The sequence below is a fragment of the Zonotrichia albicollis genome, chromosome 9 (genome assembly GCF_047830755.1).
Source record: "Zonotrichia albicollis isolate bZonAlb1 chromosome 9, bZonAlb1.hap1, whole genome shotgun sequence".
NCBI classification, from domain to species: domain Eukaryota; kingdom Metazoa; phylum Chordata; class Aves; order Passeriformes; family Passerellidae; genus Zonotrichia; species Zonotrichia albicollis.
In genome coordinates, this window is record NC_133827.1 from 35,165,722 (window position 1) to 35,183,923 (window position 18,202).

The following is an 18,202-nucleotide window of genomic DNA, read 5'->3' on the forward strand; positions in this document are numbered from 1 at the left end:
GCAGCCCCGGCCCTTGCGGGCCCCTCCGCGACCATGGAGAACCCCACGGCCGCCTCGGTGCTGGCCGATCTGCAGTGGGATCCCGGCTATGCTCTGCCTGTGGCCAACGCCGAGAACAAGGCGCTGGAGGAAGAAGTGAGCGCGGGGAGAGGAGCCCGGCCTTCCCCCGGGCTGGGGAGGGAGGGAGGGAGGGAGAGAGGGATGGATGGATGGATGGATGGATGGATGGATGGATGGATGGATGGATGGATGGATGGATGGATGGATGGATGGAAACCTCAGGGGTTCCGCGGAGCTGCCCGGCGATCCCCGCATCCCCCTAGCCCCGCAGGAGCAGCGGTGCGAGTTGTCCCTTCCCTCGGCAAACTCCGAGTTTTCTCCTGAAATCTCTCATTTCACTGCTTTGGAGGGATGCAGCAGCTACTTCTTAAGTTATTTTCTCATTAATACTTGCAGTGACTGTTTTTAGGTAATTGCAGGTAATAAGCACTTGACCACAAACAGTAACTTGTCGATTCTGACTCTTAAACAGCTGCACAAGTTGCAAAAGGAAAAAGAGGACCTGCAGAATGAGCTGACCAACTGTGAGGAGCGCATAGAGGCAATGACGTCTCATTTGAAAAACGTCAGACAAGAGATAAACTTCTCTCAGGTAAAACACCCTCCCCCTCTAGCAGGTCAGTTTAGACAGACCTGTAACCTGAGTATCTCTCTGTGCCTGGTGGCTCTATCTATTTTGCCAGCTTTGTTAGAGATTTGTTAGGCCTTTATTCCAGAATTTCCACAGGAAACAAAAGTTAAGCTACGTACTTCAGTGTTATTATTTGATGGTCATTAAGACCATCCAAATTCAAAGTACTGTACCTAGGAAAAAGGCAGGAGGGGTGCATTTTAGAATTCTTCCTGAATGGGGACTTTTGTAGATATTAATAGAAAAAAAATTGGTCAAGGAAACACCAGTGTAAGGGAAAAAAAATTATAATCTTTATAATGGTGAAGAATTAGTTGTGAAATGCTGGTGAAAACTTAATTCACAGACCTGAAAAATGAATTGAGATGGTCAAGATCTAAGTCTTTACCTACATTCTGAATTAACTGACCAAAAGGGCTGGTTTAGACTTCTAAAGGGTCTTGAGGCAAAGATTTACACCTTTCAGATAAAATATCCTGGTGAAAAAGTCTTAAGGAACTTCTCTGCAGCTGAACAACTTCTTGGGTTTTTTTGGCCAGGTTCAAGCATTAATTTGAATTAAGGGAAAGAAAGGTTAAGCAATATCCAGGTGCTGTTATAGCAGGGGAGATCTCTCTCAGCACAGAATGATAGAATAATTTTTATGCTGTGCCTCCTGGATCTGATCACCAGTAATGTCACTGGTGATCAAGAGCATGAAGATTTTGGTGCTGAAATGTTAAGATTCTAAATCTTGGGTGAAAAATCTTGGAATTGAGGTTTTAGGGCTACAAAAGGGCTACAATCTGCGAATACTTGATACAATGTGTACATATGTATATGTAACAATATGTGTATTTAAGATACTAAAATCAAATCAATAAATTTTCTCTGAAAATTCCTTCATTTACATGGTGAAACCATCTCTGACTTGAGATTCAATTATATATAAAAGAAAAGATTGCTGATGTGTGCCTTTTGTTTATTGTAAAATACTGAACTTTATTATTCTGCAGTCTCTTTACAAAGCCAAAGAGAGTGAAATTGAAACTGAGCATCACTTTAAAGCCCTTGCTGAGAGAGAATATGGACGTCTCAAAAGCGACATTAAACGACTGAAAGATGAGATAGCTTCCTTGAGAGAAAAGAGAAACACTCAAGAAGTAAGGTTTGAAATGTTTGGAAGGGAGCACCTACATTGCAAAATGTTATGGCTTGTCCTCACTTGCACATGGTAGTATGTCATTAATAGTTAATTATAACAAAGCTTATAAACTGTAGTAGATGATCTGGATGGGCTTTTCCCTGTGCAGGCAAGTAAAATGACACTGAGGATGTTATTGCATAGACTGGTCAAGACTTAGCAAATATTAATTAGATATTGAAAGAATTCTGTTCTTAATGCCAGATACACAGCCATGCATCCATCTCACTGTGTTTCTAATTCTCACAGGTGTTTTCTTAATGGTTTAAAAATCAAATGGTTGGTGGCAAATCTTCTCTGCATAAAATAAACTTGGGTCATAATTTCAAGATGAAAGATTTGGTTTAAGTTACAAAGTAATCTAATGCTATTCAGTTACAGGTGGTCTTTTGGGTTTGAAACTGTCTCTTTTTCTTTCTATTCATTATTTAATTATTTTTTTAGATTTGCTCTTTTTCTTCTTAAGTCTGTTTGTAACTCCAGTCTCTCGGAATGGGTAGCAGGATGAAGATATTCACACTGTTCATCTGGATCTAGATTCTCTCATTTTTGTGTCAGGGTGTCTCTTCACAGTCATGTGAAGAAGTCACATTTGAAAATTGATATGTAGGATAAGGGTCCTACATAAGGTCTAACAACTGGGCCTCAGTGAGTGAGGGAGAAACTTTCCCTTTGGATGTCTCAGATCAGTTTATTATATGGAACAAATACCCTGCAGATGGGTCTATCTTGCCAGAGGTTGACTTTTCTGTTTAAAATTATTTGCATTTTAAATTTGTGGCAACCTATTGGCTTGTTTCTTCTTTAAGACCAGCATGTCCAATAGCATTCCTTAAGTATAATTAATAAAAAAGAAAACTATCAGTTCTGTGGACAAGATGTGGGCAGACTTGTTAGCAGTAGCTTGAACTGCTTGCTTCAATTATTATTCAATGGATATTAGATATTTGATATTGAACCTTTCATGTTCTCTTCTTTTATTAGAATACTATAATAAAGCACACTAAGAAGCTGGAAAACTTAAAACAACAGATGGACTGGGATGAGGAACTTCTGGAGAGCTGGCTGAAGGAATTAACCCGCACAGATAATGATGCCAGTGCAATCCAGAAGTATGCACTGCAAGATGAAGGGAAACTAGGAGTAAGTAGAAATGACAGCAATTTTCAGAAACAAAAGGAAGAATCATTTTATCACTTGAAGACCTTGTTATGTTATCAAGTCAGATAAAATGAAGACAAGATTTTGTACAACACTGCTTTGAACCTGGTTTCCATTTGGCACAACAGTGCAATTCCATATGAGACTCATTTTGAAGTTGAGAGAGCAAGTTTTACAATAATGAGAGACACAGCTGAAGACATTAATTTGCTTATTCATCTGCATAAGATTTAAGTTTAAATTTTTTTGAGAGGATGCACAAATAGATAATGAAGTCTAGAAAACAGGGCCACTGAATTAAAAGAAGTTAGTTCAAAAATTCACCCAAGTATGAGTGAATAGTGTAGGATTTCCCTTTAGAACTGAATTTATTACTATTGCTGTTGCATTTATTAATGTTGCTGAGAACAAATTACAGATGCTTCAGTAAAGCTATCTGGGATAATGGAAGACATAAACATATATGTCTGTATAAAGAGGAATTCCAATCAAAAGTTCAGAGTTTATAAGGGTGAGTTCCCAAGTATATTATTAGTAAAGAGGTAAGTAACCCTGGTTATTACTCTTTTTAAATATTCTTTTTTCTTTATTTATTAATATTATTATTTTAAAATTTTCATTAAATAGAGTAAGGAGAAATTTGATTTTTAGTCATTAAATACTTAACCCAAAAACTTTGGTTTACACAATCACTCTCACTGCTGTATGCCAAGGACACCACACACACATTTAAACACAGTTGAGGGTTACTTTGGTCTTGCAGAAGTTTGGTTCTTATGGCCACTTGTATTGACTGAACGTTTGGGAGGCTATGCTGTCAATTTTTTGTTATCTAAAACACAATAAAATTGATGCCTCAATAATTTAAGCCCTGATTATAGCAGGGCTTTAAGAATTTATAAAATGTGATCTATTCTCAAATATTTTCATGTTCTTTCATTTTAGGCATTAAACCTTCAGATAGAAAAGTTGACCATGGAAGCAAACCAGAAGCGCAGAGCTCTGGACAATGAGCTTACAGAAACCATCACAGCCCAGGTTTGTGCTTAAGGTTCTCAAAGATCCCTTGTCTATATGTGGCATTTTAAACTTCAGAAATCATGGAGGTGCTTTCTTTTAAACAGATGGAGCTTGACAGAGCAGCTGAGGATTTTCGCAGGGTTCATCAAGAAAGGCAAGAAGTCATCAGGCAGTGGGAGAATGCAATTCATCAGATGCAGAAAAGAGATCAGGAGATAGATCAATGTGCTTTGGTAAAACTGCTGTAACTGATCCATTTCTGGGGTTTGGGTTTGATGTGGGGTGGTTTTTGTTGTTTTTTATTTAACATCAAAACTACAGTTTAATTTTCTGGGTAGCTAATGTTTTACTTAACTTTTCAAATTGCACAATTTTCACTGAGTAGCTATAAATCTGTCAGGTAGTAAGCATCATTAATGCTGGTAATTTTCCTGTTTAATTTCATCTGTTTCAAGTCTACCTGAAGTTCTGCTTAACTTCTTTTTTCCCCAATTCAATCAATAAAGAATTGTTTTATTTTCATAAGAGTTTACAGTGTCTTTTTGTTTTTAAATTATTGAAATATTTTGGAAGTTTCCTGTCCAAAACCACTGCAATGTTTGGTGATGTATCCATGGAATAAAGTAATTTTAAGAATGATAACTGGGCTGTCTCAGGAAAATAGTAATCATAACAGGAATTGATCTTCTGGTTGTACCCTTTATTAATCTAACACAACTCATGCAAGCAAATCTAAAAAGTTTTTATGCTGACAGCTAATTGCAGAGATAAAACAGGAGATCCGAAACAAGGAAATTTTGCTGAGAGAGAAGACTGCCTTTTTGGTAAATGAAACTGTTAATAACATGGAATATGAAAAGAAAATCCTCACTGCTGAGCGGGAAGCAAACAACCTCCGAAAGGAGTTCCAGGCTCAGGATGCTCGAAGGACTCAGCTGCAGGATGAGGTAAGGGGACCAAACAGTTCAGGAAAACAGACTGGAACTAGAACTGAGCACCAGATGGAGGAAATACAGGAATAGCATCTCCTTTTCTCTGGTTTTATACTAGGCTCTTAATAATTCAGCAAAATGTTGCTTTTCTCAGCCAAGTCCTGTTTATTGGGATCTGAGCCCTCAATCCTGTCATTGAGAGTGGTGAAAAGATTGGAATGTATTCTCTGTTGTGTGGTGTAAAATGGATGAATTCTCTCTTAAATGGTCCAACACTTTTAGATGCTTCAGGAGGCTTCTTTCCTTTAGCAGACATAGACTGCAGTATTGGATAAAGATAAGAGAAATCTCTTCCAGATTCCAAACAATTCCTGTCCTGTGCTGTCAGGGGTGTGAGTTGATGGCCTGGTAGTGAGGTTGCAATTCCTGGGGAGAACACCCACTGCTTTCACGTGGCTTTCTAATCAAAAAGGACAGGGCTGCCCTGTGAACAAGCCATGCTTGTTGCTGTCCATACTGAATTTGCACTTAAACTTGGGAATGAGCTGCACTGCTTGATTACTTAAATGCCTGTAGAAGTATTTCTAAGAAGTAATTCAAGTTTGCTGGCTCTGCTGAGAAGGGATGCACTTGTATTACCTGAGTAAGTTTTTTCTTAACAAGAAAATGGTAACACTGGGGTACTCAGCAAGCTTGGTGATTTTTGAGAAACCCTGCATCTGCTGTTGCCTTAACTTTGGGATAGCTTTTCTGTAGCAGGTGGTTTATAGACTGATCTCCTAATTAAACTGTAGGTAGCTCAAACAAGGTGTAGGCTATTAGATTACCCTGTAATTCATGCAAGCTTGAGGGTTTGTAGAATTGGTCGGTTTTCATCTCAAGCTGTGAGATTCTTGCTTGAAGTTTTTCACAATTAATACTCCATGATGGGATAATAGAACAGTCTCCCCTTATTAGAATATCTGTGGGATGCATGTGAGAAACAAGGAGGGAAGGAGACAGTTCAGCCAACAACTTGTGACCTCTAAGAAACCTGCTATACATGCTCCTGATCAGTTTTCTTCATCTGTGAAAGTGAAAACAATTAAACTTATGCTGCTAAGTGATACTGTGAAGATGAAAGAGCTACTGATTGTATTCCTAACCTATTTAATGTGTGCTGTCATGTTTTTTTTACCAAATTAAATATCTGTGTATTTTTGTCACAGTGATATCTTAATCAAAATAATTTTAGGTATCCAGCAAATTTTGACACAGAAATGTTTATTAGATATATAAGGTTATCCATGTTCACAAAGAACCTCAGCCAAGTCAACTGTGCAATATAAAACCTTGACTCCACTTACACAGATGCTGTTGGACAAGAATTGCAGTCCATAGCACCTCCATAATTCATGTTCTTAATTATTATTATTTTCACCAGTGTGAAAATACTGTGTAATTAGTCTATTGAATTTACTAGCTGGGCAGCACTCTTCATTTGGAGAGCACTGTTTAAAAGCAATGGAATACTTTCCAATAAATAGGAAAATATAATTTTAAGTATCTTAACATGTACCAAAGTAAGTAATAGCTTTCTTGCTCAATTTTGTCATTTATTAGCTGCAGAATTTGAAATCTGTTGTGAACAGAACTGCTTCTGATCTAGAGTCTTTGAGAACACAAATTACCAATCTGAAGAAAGAAATTCAGGGAAAACAAGCCAGGTAAGTAACAAACCTTTAAAGATAACATTTGTAAGGATTAATAATACAACCAAATCCTTGAGATAGAAAAGAACCTTAAATAATGTTGATGACTGAAACCTCCAACTTTCTGGTTATTCGTGCATAGATTTGGCACTGGGTAATTTAGGCAAAATGCTCTTGGTAATCCTTGTTTTTAAAGGGTGGGGGAAAAACAATCAGAGCCTTGCTTGTCCTAGATTGAAGTTTAGACTGAGGCTCAGTCAGATTTGCTGCTTCCTTTTGGCACATTGTCTAGGGAACCTACGTTTAACCTCTGTTATTTTGTTTAGCTTAAAACTTCTTAATGAAAAAAATGCAAGTCTTTCTGATAAACTGAAGCTTGCAATTGAGGAGACACTCACAGCAGAAGAGAAAGCTTTGAAGTTGGAAGAAATATTGAAAGAAGAAGAAAAAAGTGTTGAGGTAAAATGTTTTTTGTGGTTTCTAGAAATGAGGAGTTGTTTGTATTTGCAAGCTTTATATTTTAAAATTATCTTTTTAATTTAAAAATTTTCTATTAAAATGAAATTAAAGTATTGATAGGACATGTAGCTATTTCATCAAATATTGAAGTGTGCATGTAGATATGTCTGTGCTGAGAAAACTCTGAAAGAAAATAAATGATCCTAGTAATTCCAACTATATTAGTTCAGTATACTGATACCCATCAATAGGTTTTTTAGAGTGAGAATCTTGTCAGGATGATGTTTCAGTATCACTGCCACCAAAAACTTCTTGGCTTTAGTAAAACACCACCAAAATTTATAAACCTGCAAAGAGCTGCAATTTTGGCAAAAAGTTTAAAAAATATTTAGAAATCTTTTAATCAGATTTGGCTGGCCTGGTCTGCTCTTCATTATTTTTAATTCTACTACATGATACTTTGATACATCCAACTTGTAGACTGTTAAATAATTACTGGCTCACTTCAGATTAATTTTTGTGAAAAAAGATTTTGATCTGGGAAGTGGCATATACAAGCTGTAATAAGGTGACTTTTTTAACATGCCTAATAATACTTTTATAAAACTGAAAGCCCACTTCTTAGGTTGCAAATTAAGCATAGGGAAAAAAATTCTGTATCATCTGCTTAGCTGTAAAGAGATTTGAATAAATGCAGTGTTGTAATGCAATCTTCTGAACTTTCCTGCGTTTCAGGAAATCCTTATGCTGTTTTGTCATTTTGCTACTAATTCTCTTAAAGTATTTTCACTGCTTAGCTTCTGACTGAACGTGACAGAAATATTCTTTTACATTTTGCTGGAAAACTGAGCACTGGATATTCTGAAGCTTTCATTGCTCCAGAGTGACCAGGTTAAATTAATGTGGCAGCAGGTGTCCCACATGACTGACAACAAAGCTGTACCTCTGCATGCTCTCTCATACCACTCTATGCTCTCTTTTTTCTTCTCCATTTTGTGTTTCCTAGAGCATGCATGTGGAATGATGCCTTGCAGTAGAGTGAATGTCATTTTTCAAACTTTTTAACTCCACAGGCATTAATCACACATTTTAAATACACTTTCAGAAACTAGAGATGGGATGTCTTTCCTTTATAGAGTTTCTTAAATTACAGGCCTTGCTGTTTTTGCTTTTCAGATAATTTGAAAACAAGTAATGATGTAGCATTTCATTAAAATGGAAACCTTCTTTTCTTCCCCTTTTGACAGTTTCCAGGGTGGCAAAAGCCTTAGCAGGGTTTCTTTACCCATGTCTGTGGCAGATAACCTAAGATGACACTGAGCTTGGCAGCTCCACAGCTGCAGGGGAATATTTTAGCTAGGATGAACTGTTCTTGAACAATGTCTGTAATGTATTAGTCAGAAGCCTCCCTTCCATCACCATTAGACACACATGGCTATTTGCTGCATCTGTTAATTTGCTGTGAAGAGATATTTACAGGAACAATATGGATGAAATGTCACTGTTTTGCTCTCTAGTTCTGTGGTACTTCTCCCTGCTCAATTTGTGGCAAAACACTGTTGAACAGTGAGGCTTATTGAATGTCTTATCTCTTTTAACAACTTCACTTAAAGGGAGAGCAACAATTTCTGTTCAAAAAATTAATTCAGATAAGTAATAAAGACCATGAAGTGAAGGTCAAATTATGATCCAGTGTCAGTGGATGAATTTATAATTGTCATTAGCTTCAGAAATACAGCTCAGCATTTGGCACATGCTTAAAAATCACTTTGCTTCCAGAAGAAAGTTCCTTTGTTCAAGCATGATGCAAAACCTACTGACATGTCCTACAGTCCATAATAATTTCATATTAAACTTACACTTGCCTTTCACATCTGGAGTTTTGAATTTGGAATTGCACTTACAGCAAGTTCAACTACAAAAAAAATCTGTTGGGTAGAATGGGCAATGTGATTACAAACCCTTAGAGAAGGCATTAAATTATCTTTCACCATTATTTAAGCCAGCGAGATGGTTACATACATATTAAATCCAGAATAAACACATTGTTACTCAATTTGTAGAAAAGTGATTTCTCAGGTGTTTTGCATATTAATTTAAATGTACAACTTCAAATTCTGTACCAGACTTGAGCTGAATGTAAATGAGTCCTTTGGAACAGGAAGGGGAAACATCATTTGTTGTAGGATGTGAAACTGGTATGCTCAATGCCCTGAGCTTTGGAAGGGCTTTGACTACTTGTGTGGGAGAGGTGGAAGGAGGGAGGGAAAGAATAAAATTGTTTTCCCTATTAGGGTTATAAAAAGAAAATAATCTCAGTTTTCATTGTTTTCAGTCCATTTCAGGTTATCTGAAATGTTCAGCATTGTTTTTTATCCTGCTAAAACTTCATTTTCTGCACTGTGTTAATGCCAACTTACCTCTGAGTGATTTTAGAAAGTGTTATTTTTCAAAATTATTCCATCTTAGATAAACACACATGTACATATTTGTGCACACACAGTGTTACAAAATTTAATAAACCATTGAAAAGCTTTGTATTATATTCCTGAAATATTCACAGATGCTGGAGGCAGTAAGGAGATTTTTTTGAAAAGAATGACAGGAATTTAGATTTCTGAAAGGCTGAAAAGAAGAATACTCCTATAACTGGGAAAAAAAGTCATGTAATTGTAGGGTTGGATTAGATTTTAAAAAAATGAATAAAAAATATTACTTCCTCTTTAAGTCAAATAGATTTTTTTGCCAACCATTTGAAGACTTACAAAATTCCACGTTCATATTAATGGATATTGTAATAATATTTTTCTCTCTATGATTAATAAAAACAATTTCTCAGAAATGAATTGATGTGATGAATTACTTATTTCTTCTGCTTAATGATCAATTTATCACCAGGAAAAAGAAAATGAAATGAGACAGTTAAAGGATCTACTTTTCAAGAAGACTCGGGAGTTAAAAGCTCAGAGTGAAAAGGAGAAGATTATTCTGGCAGAAATTGAGGGAGGTCAAAAAACACTTAAAAGTCTCAAGAGTCGACTGTGCAAACTTGACACAGATCTGTTAAAACAACAAGAATTAATATACAACCAGGTAAAATAATAATGTATTCTCATACTATGATTGTTTCTTGAGTCCACTGATAGCACATTGCTTGAATTCTGTAATCTTGAACAGTTTTCCATTTTGGAAATGTTATGCAGTACTATTTGAAGGCTGCATTTATTTCTGTTTCTAGATGTACAGATAAAATTGAAATTATTGAAACTTGACAAAATAAATCACCTACATTTTGCACTTGTGTGTTTCACTATTTTTGGATCTGCTGCTTTTACAACTAATTCCTAAAATCCATTCTTTACTTTGATCCCTCTGAACCACAGACACCTCAGGGTATATTTTTAAAGCAATACAAGAGGTACATGCCAAAATCCTGTTATTTACTAATTGGATTATGTGCATATTTCCTATGCACCACTTTGAAAATTTGCTTTTATATCAGCATCCACTGGTAGCAACAAGATGGCAACTCCACTGTAAGCCTCCCTACAGCAGCCTGTGCTGAGTGTGCTTTGTTACTCTTCTAGAAGATTACCCCAAACCATCACTGCTCATCAGTCATCTGAGATATTTTGCTAATGAGGTCTAAAAGCCAGAAAACAATAGCTTAATTGGGTGACTGTCTTAAAGCCAACATTTAGTTCCAAGTTTATTGCTTATCTCAGACTATTAATTCTCTTCAAATTTATTTTAACAGGATTTTTATATTCAGCAAATACAGAGACGGCTGTCACGGTTAGAAGGGGAGATTAATTCAGATGAAAAAGAAGTTTTGGAAGGAAAAGTTGCTGAACTTAAGAAAACTTTAGAAGAAAAGAAAAAGGCATATGATGCTCTACAGTCACTGTACAGGAAACTTCAGGTAACTTCCTTAAAACATATTTGACTGTGTTTCATTTAGAACCCTCAGCAAATTAAGTAGATTGGATCTTAGAAATTAAGAAGTTGGTAGTAGATTAAAGGGTATCAGAACTTTGTGTAACCCATGTGGAAAATTTGATAAATTCCCAATAACTTCCAAAAAAATAGATTATTACTGCCCAAGTGAGACAGCTTAGCATGAAGACAAGCATTGAATGTTGGAAAGACAAGCTGAGCTTTCATCAATGTGTGACTGACTCCTTGCAAATGTCTGAGTTTATCATTAGGCTCATGCAGAAATAGGAGAATGCTGTTTTGTAAAGCTATTACTTTTATAGTTTTCATAAATTCTTAAGTACAGTTGCATTTAAAGTTGTCCAAATTCCCCGTGCAGCACTCTGCATGAGGTCATGCCATGCAGTTTGCAGAGCAGCATATTGGACACATCATAGTGATGGTTCTCATTCCAGGACTTAAATACATCTCATCTCATCTCATCTCATTTAAAATTAACTGGTAGCTTTTGTTGCAATTTACATTCACTGAAATAAGCTCAATATAACCTATTTTGAAACAGAGTGATATCCAAATCACCAAGAGAACAATTGATAAGACAAGAGAAGAAACAAGTGGTTTGATAGAGAAGATAGAAGAACTTACTCTTTTCAATGAGAGATCACTTCAGGAGTTAAAAAAAGCAAAACACATTAAGCAGGTACAGTATTGCTTTGCAACTTTACTAATACAGGACACTGTTGTTTGTTTGGGGTGTCATCTGCCTTCCACAGTGTTACATCCTTATGTTTTGCGGAGAAAAGAAGAAACCTCACAACTTGTAAAAGTTGTAAAGCCCGGTATGCTTTATTACGACGCGCGCCGGACGCAAGACTCCCCAAAAGGGCATGCGTACCCCTGAAGATTTCAGACCTCCTTTTATCCCCCTTCCAAATGCATATGCATACAGTTTCACAATAAGTTCATACATATTCATCTTGCATGACACTTAGCACTAATTCTTCTTTATCGGAGGAATTCCTAGGTCGGGGGCAGATTGACCTCGTGGTTTTTCTGTTTTTCTTTCTCTGTCTCCTCACTGTCTCTGGAACGCGGCCTCTCCTTCAGCTTTAGCTCCACAGACCCTTCACCTCTCCCAGACACTTCACCTAATTCAGGATGGATCCTTACTCTGTCTCATTTACAAACATTAGTACACCTTCTGTAGTTTTCTAATGTACACTTCTTTACCAGACTTGGAGTCATCTTCATCACTATCATCTTACTAGGCAAAGTGTTGCTTCTCCTCTCTCCACAGCAGGAAGTTTGATGAAATATGAGTTTAATCCCACATGAGTTATACTACAATATCCACCAGGCCAGGGAGCGTTGCTGGTTTTTCCCCTGAGAAACAATTAGCTTTAAAATAGAAAATGTATTTACTGCTCAAGGATGTCTTTACATAACACTGAGTTTTTACTCTCAAGCTGTGATGCCTACTAATAAGTTTGGCAGGTTTTTTTCTAACAGATGTTTTGAATCAATTTATATTCCAGTTTAAGGAATTAGAAACAATGTGTAAATCCTTTCCTCACATTTTGACAAGCAGAAGAATACAGTTCCCACTCCTCCACTTACTGCAGATTATTTTTTTTTCTGCAGTATCCTTCCTAAAGGAAGCACTGACATAGTAGCAAAAAGCAAAGTAGCAGGGGAAAGAGTTTTGCCTTTGACTTCACTGGTGCACTCCCTCATCAATGAAAGCTCTTCCCCTAAACATAGAACTTTTTTGAGTTTTACAGTTGTGTATATATTAAAGGTAAAATTATGAATAAATATTACTAAATTAGAAATAATCTTAATTAAAACAATGATTTCTTATTTTGATACCATTTGGCACTGATTAGGAGATGATGGTGGAAGATAATCTCTTAAAACTAGAACTGAAGCGCCTTCGAAATACTCTGTGTAATAAAGCAGAGAAAGTTCTAACACTGGAAAAACAACAATTGGAGTTAAAGAAAGTCATAGCAGAAAGAACTGAGGAAATCAGGATCCAAAAGGCAATGCTGGATTCCCAGATAAGGCTGCTGGATCAGGAACGGCACCAGCTGAGGTAACTGTTCTTACAAAATCTCAACTTGTAGCTTTGACCAATTGCATTTTTTATGGGGACTTACTAAAAAGAGAAGCATTTTACCCAGCTTCACCATTAGGGAAATTGAAGATTAAATTCATCTTTAAATTAAATAAATCTTGTTCAAAGATTTCAAGACAGCTGAGGCCAGCAAGATACCCCATGTGTGACTCCCCAGGCTGCAGCTTTGACTCCTTGGTGAACAGGAGATCAGTGGCCTTGCTGTGCGTGAGTGAGGAGCCTCAGCAGAACTGAGAGGGAAGCCCAAGTCATAGACAACTTTTTATAGTAAACACTGTGTGTGTGACTCTGCCTTTTTCAAAATAATCTGGACATGTGAAACCATGTCTGGAGGTATGCCAAAATACATGAGACAGAAAAGTTGCTTTTAAAGAGGGTTTACTCACAGCTGCTTGATAAAACTGTAATTTCTTTGATTCAAACAGTAAGACTGGTTTCCTTTGTGGCGTATTTCATTTGGTTGAGCTTTTTCTTCTTTTGAACTAATAAAGTTTCCATTGTGTATCCTGTATAACAAATTCAATCTTATTAATTACATATACACCCTCTTATAAAGTAACGACATAGAAATAACATTTCCCTCCTGTAATAATCAGTCCAAAGTATCTGGGATGGTTTTAGCCCTGAAATCCCCGTACCTAGATTCAGCCAAAAATAAACACTTCAGCAGCTGAGCTGCCCTGCTGCCCACACCCCTCCCAATGGGAATGAGAGTGATTTAGTGGGACTGAGAGCACAGACTGTGGCCCTCTTCCTTTGGTGTCTCTCAGCTGTTGGAAACTCCCAGAGTCAGGTCTGGGTTTGTTCCTGGCTGCTCTTGCACTCATCCTGCCATGGCAATGTTAAGGTACCTTCAGCAGGGGCAGCTGGGGCAGCTCTGGGAGTGCATTGCCAAACCTGTAAATTTGGGCAAGGGCTGTGGCACAGCCTCCTGGGATGCAGTGATCTGGGATGTGAAAACAGATTTGACTCAGTTTAGAACTTCAAAAGGCACATAGGTAACCAGAACAAGGGATGTTTGTGGCTGGGAGAGCACAGAAAACCACCAAGACGTGTAGCAGCACAATTCCTGGTACGGGCTGCTGGAATGACACCAGGAATTTAAACTGCTGCAGCAAGAACTGCCCACAAAACACTACCAGACAAACGTTTTCTCAACCCATTTACTTTCTCCCCAAACAAATCAGTGCTGAATTTCAAGATCGCCTATGGAAAATTGATAAACTGAAACGCAAATACGAAATTTTTACTCTTTCTATGATGCCACCTGAAGGAGAGGAGATGAAAAGTCAGGCCTACTATGCAATTAAGGTATTTTATCAACATCATTCATTATAATTCAATTATTTAAGCTATAGCTTTCCCCAGGCTCTTAGACAACCTCCATGCCTACTGCCTACTTGGAGTCTAATTGTTTTATCTGACACCACTGGTTATTTAAATGATAGAGTAATTTCACAAGAATTTATGTGGAGCTTTACTTCTGAGCACTTCGAAGACTTCAGTGCTCATTAATTTACAAATACAGAAAAATTAGTGGTCAAGTTATAATCCACTTTGAACTGGAAAGAACTTTATTGAAATCTCACAGGACCTTAAGTTCTTTCTACCTTTCATTTTACTATATGGGGTTTATACCATGAAGAATGCCTACTTTCCCCTTTCACTTACCAACCACCTATGTATACTTCAGCTTTTCACTGGAAAAAAGAGAAAATCTGTCTTTATCCAAAATGCAATACCCTGGTTCTTGAATAAGAATCTATTTATTTTGATCCCCACAAAATACAGATGCTGCTGGCAGGACTAAGTGAGCTCAGGCAGAGAGGCTGGTATCCATAATGAAACACCTCAAAGAACTTCAATACTTTAAATAACTCCTCCTTCCAGTTCCCTAGGCACCCAAATCTCAGTTCAAGTGGTTTTAACCCCTAAATATTGCTGTATAATAAATATTTTCTGTATAATTATCTTAATATTTTCGGTATGTCAGCAGTCACCTAAAAGAGTGGGTTTGCTTTCAGGCTGCACAGGAAAAGGAAGCACTTCAGCAAGAAGGTGATGATTTGGATGCAAAGATCTGCAAAGCTGAAAAAGAAATCATGGCTATGGAAAACAGTTTGTGTGTACTTAAAAACTGGAACAGACACTACAAAAACTCTCTAAAGGCAGTCCCTGAGACAAGTATGTGAAATAGAAATTAGATAGAAAAGAGAACTTATTCTAAATAAGACGTATTATTTAACTTTTGTGCCCTCTGCTGGCTCTGGAACCAGTAGCTCTAAAATCATTCTCCCTCATGAAGTCAGTTACTTTTTCACAGTGATTTGGAATTAGTGTGAGAGTACTTAAAAACCCCTCAAACCTTGAGGTACTGAAATACTGCCAACACCAATGTAGTAATATTCTGAGATGCAGTTATTTTCAAGTGAAAATTGAGTTGTATGCACAGCAATAATGCTGCTTCATTGTTTGGGATCACAGGTGAGGATATTGAGGAAAAATTGAAACTAGAAAAGGACAAAAAGGATGCTGAGGAGAAATACAAATACAAAAAAAGAAAGATCAAGGAACTTCAAGAAAATATCCAGGTAAATACAAGTAAAAGTTCAGTCAGACAAGACTGCAGCATGTAGCTAAATCCATGCAAGTCATCCTAGAGGAAGAATAAGAAATTGTGGAACAATTTTTTTTCTGCTCTTTTATTAAGATATGATTTTTAAAAGGTTCTATATCCCCTTTCAAAAAGTGATTATTTGAATTTTCTTGAATCACACCAAAACTTCAGGGGTTTAGTGACATCCAGCTAGAAGTTTCAGAATCCCACACTGACAGCTGCTGTTCTGGCAGCCACATGTGCAGCACCATGGTACCATCCTGCCCAGCACCACTGAGAAAAATCCACACAGCCTGGGACTCTGGCATCTACACCCCAGGATTTTTCTGGAACAGATTCAGTTTTATCAGCACTGAGGGTGCCTCAGTTAAACAGGATTAAATTAGCTGACTTGCAGTTTAGCAGGCTGAGCGCTGAATGCAGGCAAACAAGAGCATGTGGTCTCAGGCTCCATAGCAAGGAATCACTCATGGTTCCCCTGGTTATCAAAAAGCCACTTGGATCTTAGGAAAGAGCAACACTTAATTCTGGTGTGGAACATTTCAGTTTTACTTTTATTAGGCAGAAAAAGCAAAGGCACATGGTCCTATTCCACAAGATTGTTTTAAGCCCTGAGTCACTGCCTACAGTCAATAATCATTCCCATTGCTTATCTACCACCACAGGACACAGCTCTTATTTCAGAGATGTTATTTCTTAAGGTAAAGAAAAGGGACACAGATCTTCATCAGGGAGTAAGTCCTGATATATAATGAGGTCTTACAGCAAACCCATTCCTGCCTTTTTTTGAGTTCCTTTTATTTATTTATTAAAAAGCCCAGTTGCCCTTATGGAACTGATTTTATTCATTCCAGTCAAAGGTATCCCTCTTCTCCTACAGGAAACAATGTTGGGGTTTTTTTCAGGATAGCTTGCACTGGTAAATTGGTAGGGTGCCAAGTAATTAGTTTTTGGCCACTATGAGATATATCTGAAAAGACATACCTGTAACTTCATTACCAGTGCCTTCAAGAGAGATGTAAATGACCTGGGAGTTTCTTTGTCCAGGTCTGGATCCACCAAACAGGTGGACTGGCAGAAAGTTTTGAGTTAACATTAGCACGAATTGCTTGAGCTACATTTAGAAACAAGTAGTAATGACAGCAGACCCTTTCACAAATACAATAAGTGAAAGAATACCAAACCTGCTCTATAAACTAATATTACTGTTCAAATGAATTTGCAGAGCATGCAACAACACTTTGATGTAATACAGATGCAGCAGGCCCTCCTCAAAGAGCAAAAGAAGGAAAAAGAAGCTCTTATTTTCCAGCTGAAGAAAGACATTGAAGAACAGAAGCCAAAACTAAACAGGGTTCTAAAACAGGTTTGTGTGTTTATTGATGAGAGCTTTTAACTTTATACACTAGTGTGGGTTAAACTCTGTGATTTTAACTTAGCAGGTTTCTGAAAAAGTGTATTTTCATAAGAATAATGCTTTAAAAATATTTGTGTTAAGTGTTCCAAACTATCCAGAGAAATTGAGTCTCAGAGGGAAGATGGAACAGAAACACTGGAAGAGAGAGACATTCATCTTCGGGAGCTGAAAGCCTTCAGCAAAACTGTCAACCAAGTGATAGCTGATGTTCTAGAAGCAAATCCTGATTTAATTGCAGCCTTTCAAATGTACTTTGACAAGGTGAGCTTTCCACTTAACTGCCCCCAAAATCTTGAGTGAGAGCTCCAGCCTAGTAGTGAGTGTCTTTCAAGGACAATTCACAATATGGGAAAGCAGGGAAGAGTTCACCTGCTTCCAACATCTCTGCAAATACCAAGACTATAAATGCTCCTGATATCCCAATCCTATTGTACAACAAACAGGTCAACTTGTTTTTTCTTTCCAAATTTTCTAGTACAATTTAGAGCTTCCTGTGGCTCTTTCTCCCAGTGGCAGTCAGACTTCTATGTCCCTACAGAGCTCACTGCCTTCTACCAGGTAAGTTCTAACACTCCTGGGTTGCTTTCAGATTTGTCTAAGATCAAGTTTAAACCAGCAAAATTAGTCCATACCTGAAAGAATTCTTTACTCTTGAAGGTCATCTCAGTTTACTTTTTGCTGAAGACTCTGTAAAAACTGTTTCCTTACTCTGTCCTTTAAGTTTCCTACAATCTTCAAGCACATGAGGACGTTTACTTCAACATCCATCAGTTTAGATAACCCAGTAATTACAGAATTGCATTTACTTTTGTTTACTGTGCTCTAACTAAAAAAAAGTGGTTTGATATTATAAAAGGACAATCTTGAGCCACATTTGACACTTGGTAGTGTGAATACCCCTTCCTAATTAAATAGAGAAGATACTGATGCTTTTACTGGTACTTTTTCCCCTGTTCAA

The 18,202-nt window shown here is 37.3% G+C and overlaps 1 protein-coding gene across 1 annotated transcript in view; it reads left to right on the forward strand.

Moving 5' to 3' along the window:
* CCDC39 (coiled-coil domain 39 molecular ruler complex subunit) overlaps window positions 1–18,202 on the forward strand; it is a 20,480-nt gene continuing 2,278 nt past the window's right edge. Inside the window, exons 1-19 of the mRNA XM_005484803.4 lie at window positions 1–135; window positions 533–652; window positions 1,687–1,833; window positions 2,859–3,017; window positions 3,981–4,073; window positions 4,160–4,288; window positions 4,811–5,002; window positions 6,590–6,693; window positions 7,005–7,137; window positions 10,036–10,230; window positions 10,895–11,059; window positions 11,636–11,773; window positions 12,960–13,168; window positions 14,398–14,521; window positions 15,235–15,394; window positions 15,695–15,801; window positions 17,053–17,193; window positions 17,326–17,505; window positions 17,720–17,802. Coding sequence (XP_005484860.1) covers window positions 34–135; window positions 533–652; window positions 1,687–1,833; window positions 2,859–3,017; window positions 3,981–4,073; window positions 4,160–4,288; window positions 4,811–5,002; window positions 6,590–6,693; window positions 7,005–7,137; window positions 10,036–10,230; window positions 10,895–11,059; window positions 11,636–11,773; window positions 12,960–13,168; window positions 14,398–14,521; window positions 15,235–15,394; window positions 15,695–15,801; window positions 17,053–17,193; window positions 17,326–17,505; window positions 17,720–17,802 — 2,681 coding nt within the window. The 5' untranslated portion in view covers window positions 1–33. The remainder of the gene's footprint in view (window positions 136–532; window positions 653–1,686; window positions 1,834–2,858; window positions 3,018–3,980; window positions 4,074–4,159; window positions 4,289–4,810; window positions 5,003–6,589; window positions 6,694–7,004; window positions 7,138–10,035; window positions 10,231–10,894; window positions 11,060–11,635; window positions 11,774–12,959; window positions 13,169–14,397; window positions 14,522–15,234; window positions 15,395–15,694; window positions 15,802–17,052; window positions 17,194–17,325; window positions 17,506–17,719; window positions 17,803–18,202) is intronic.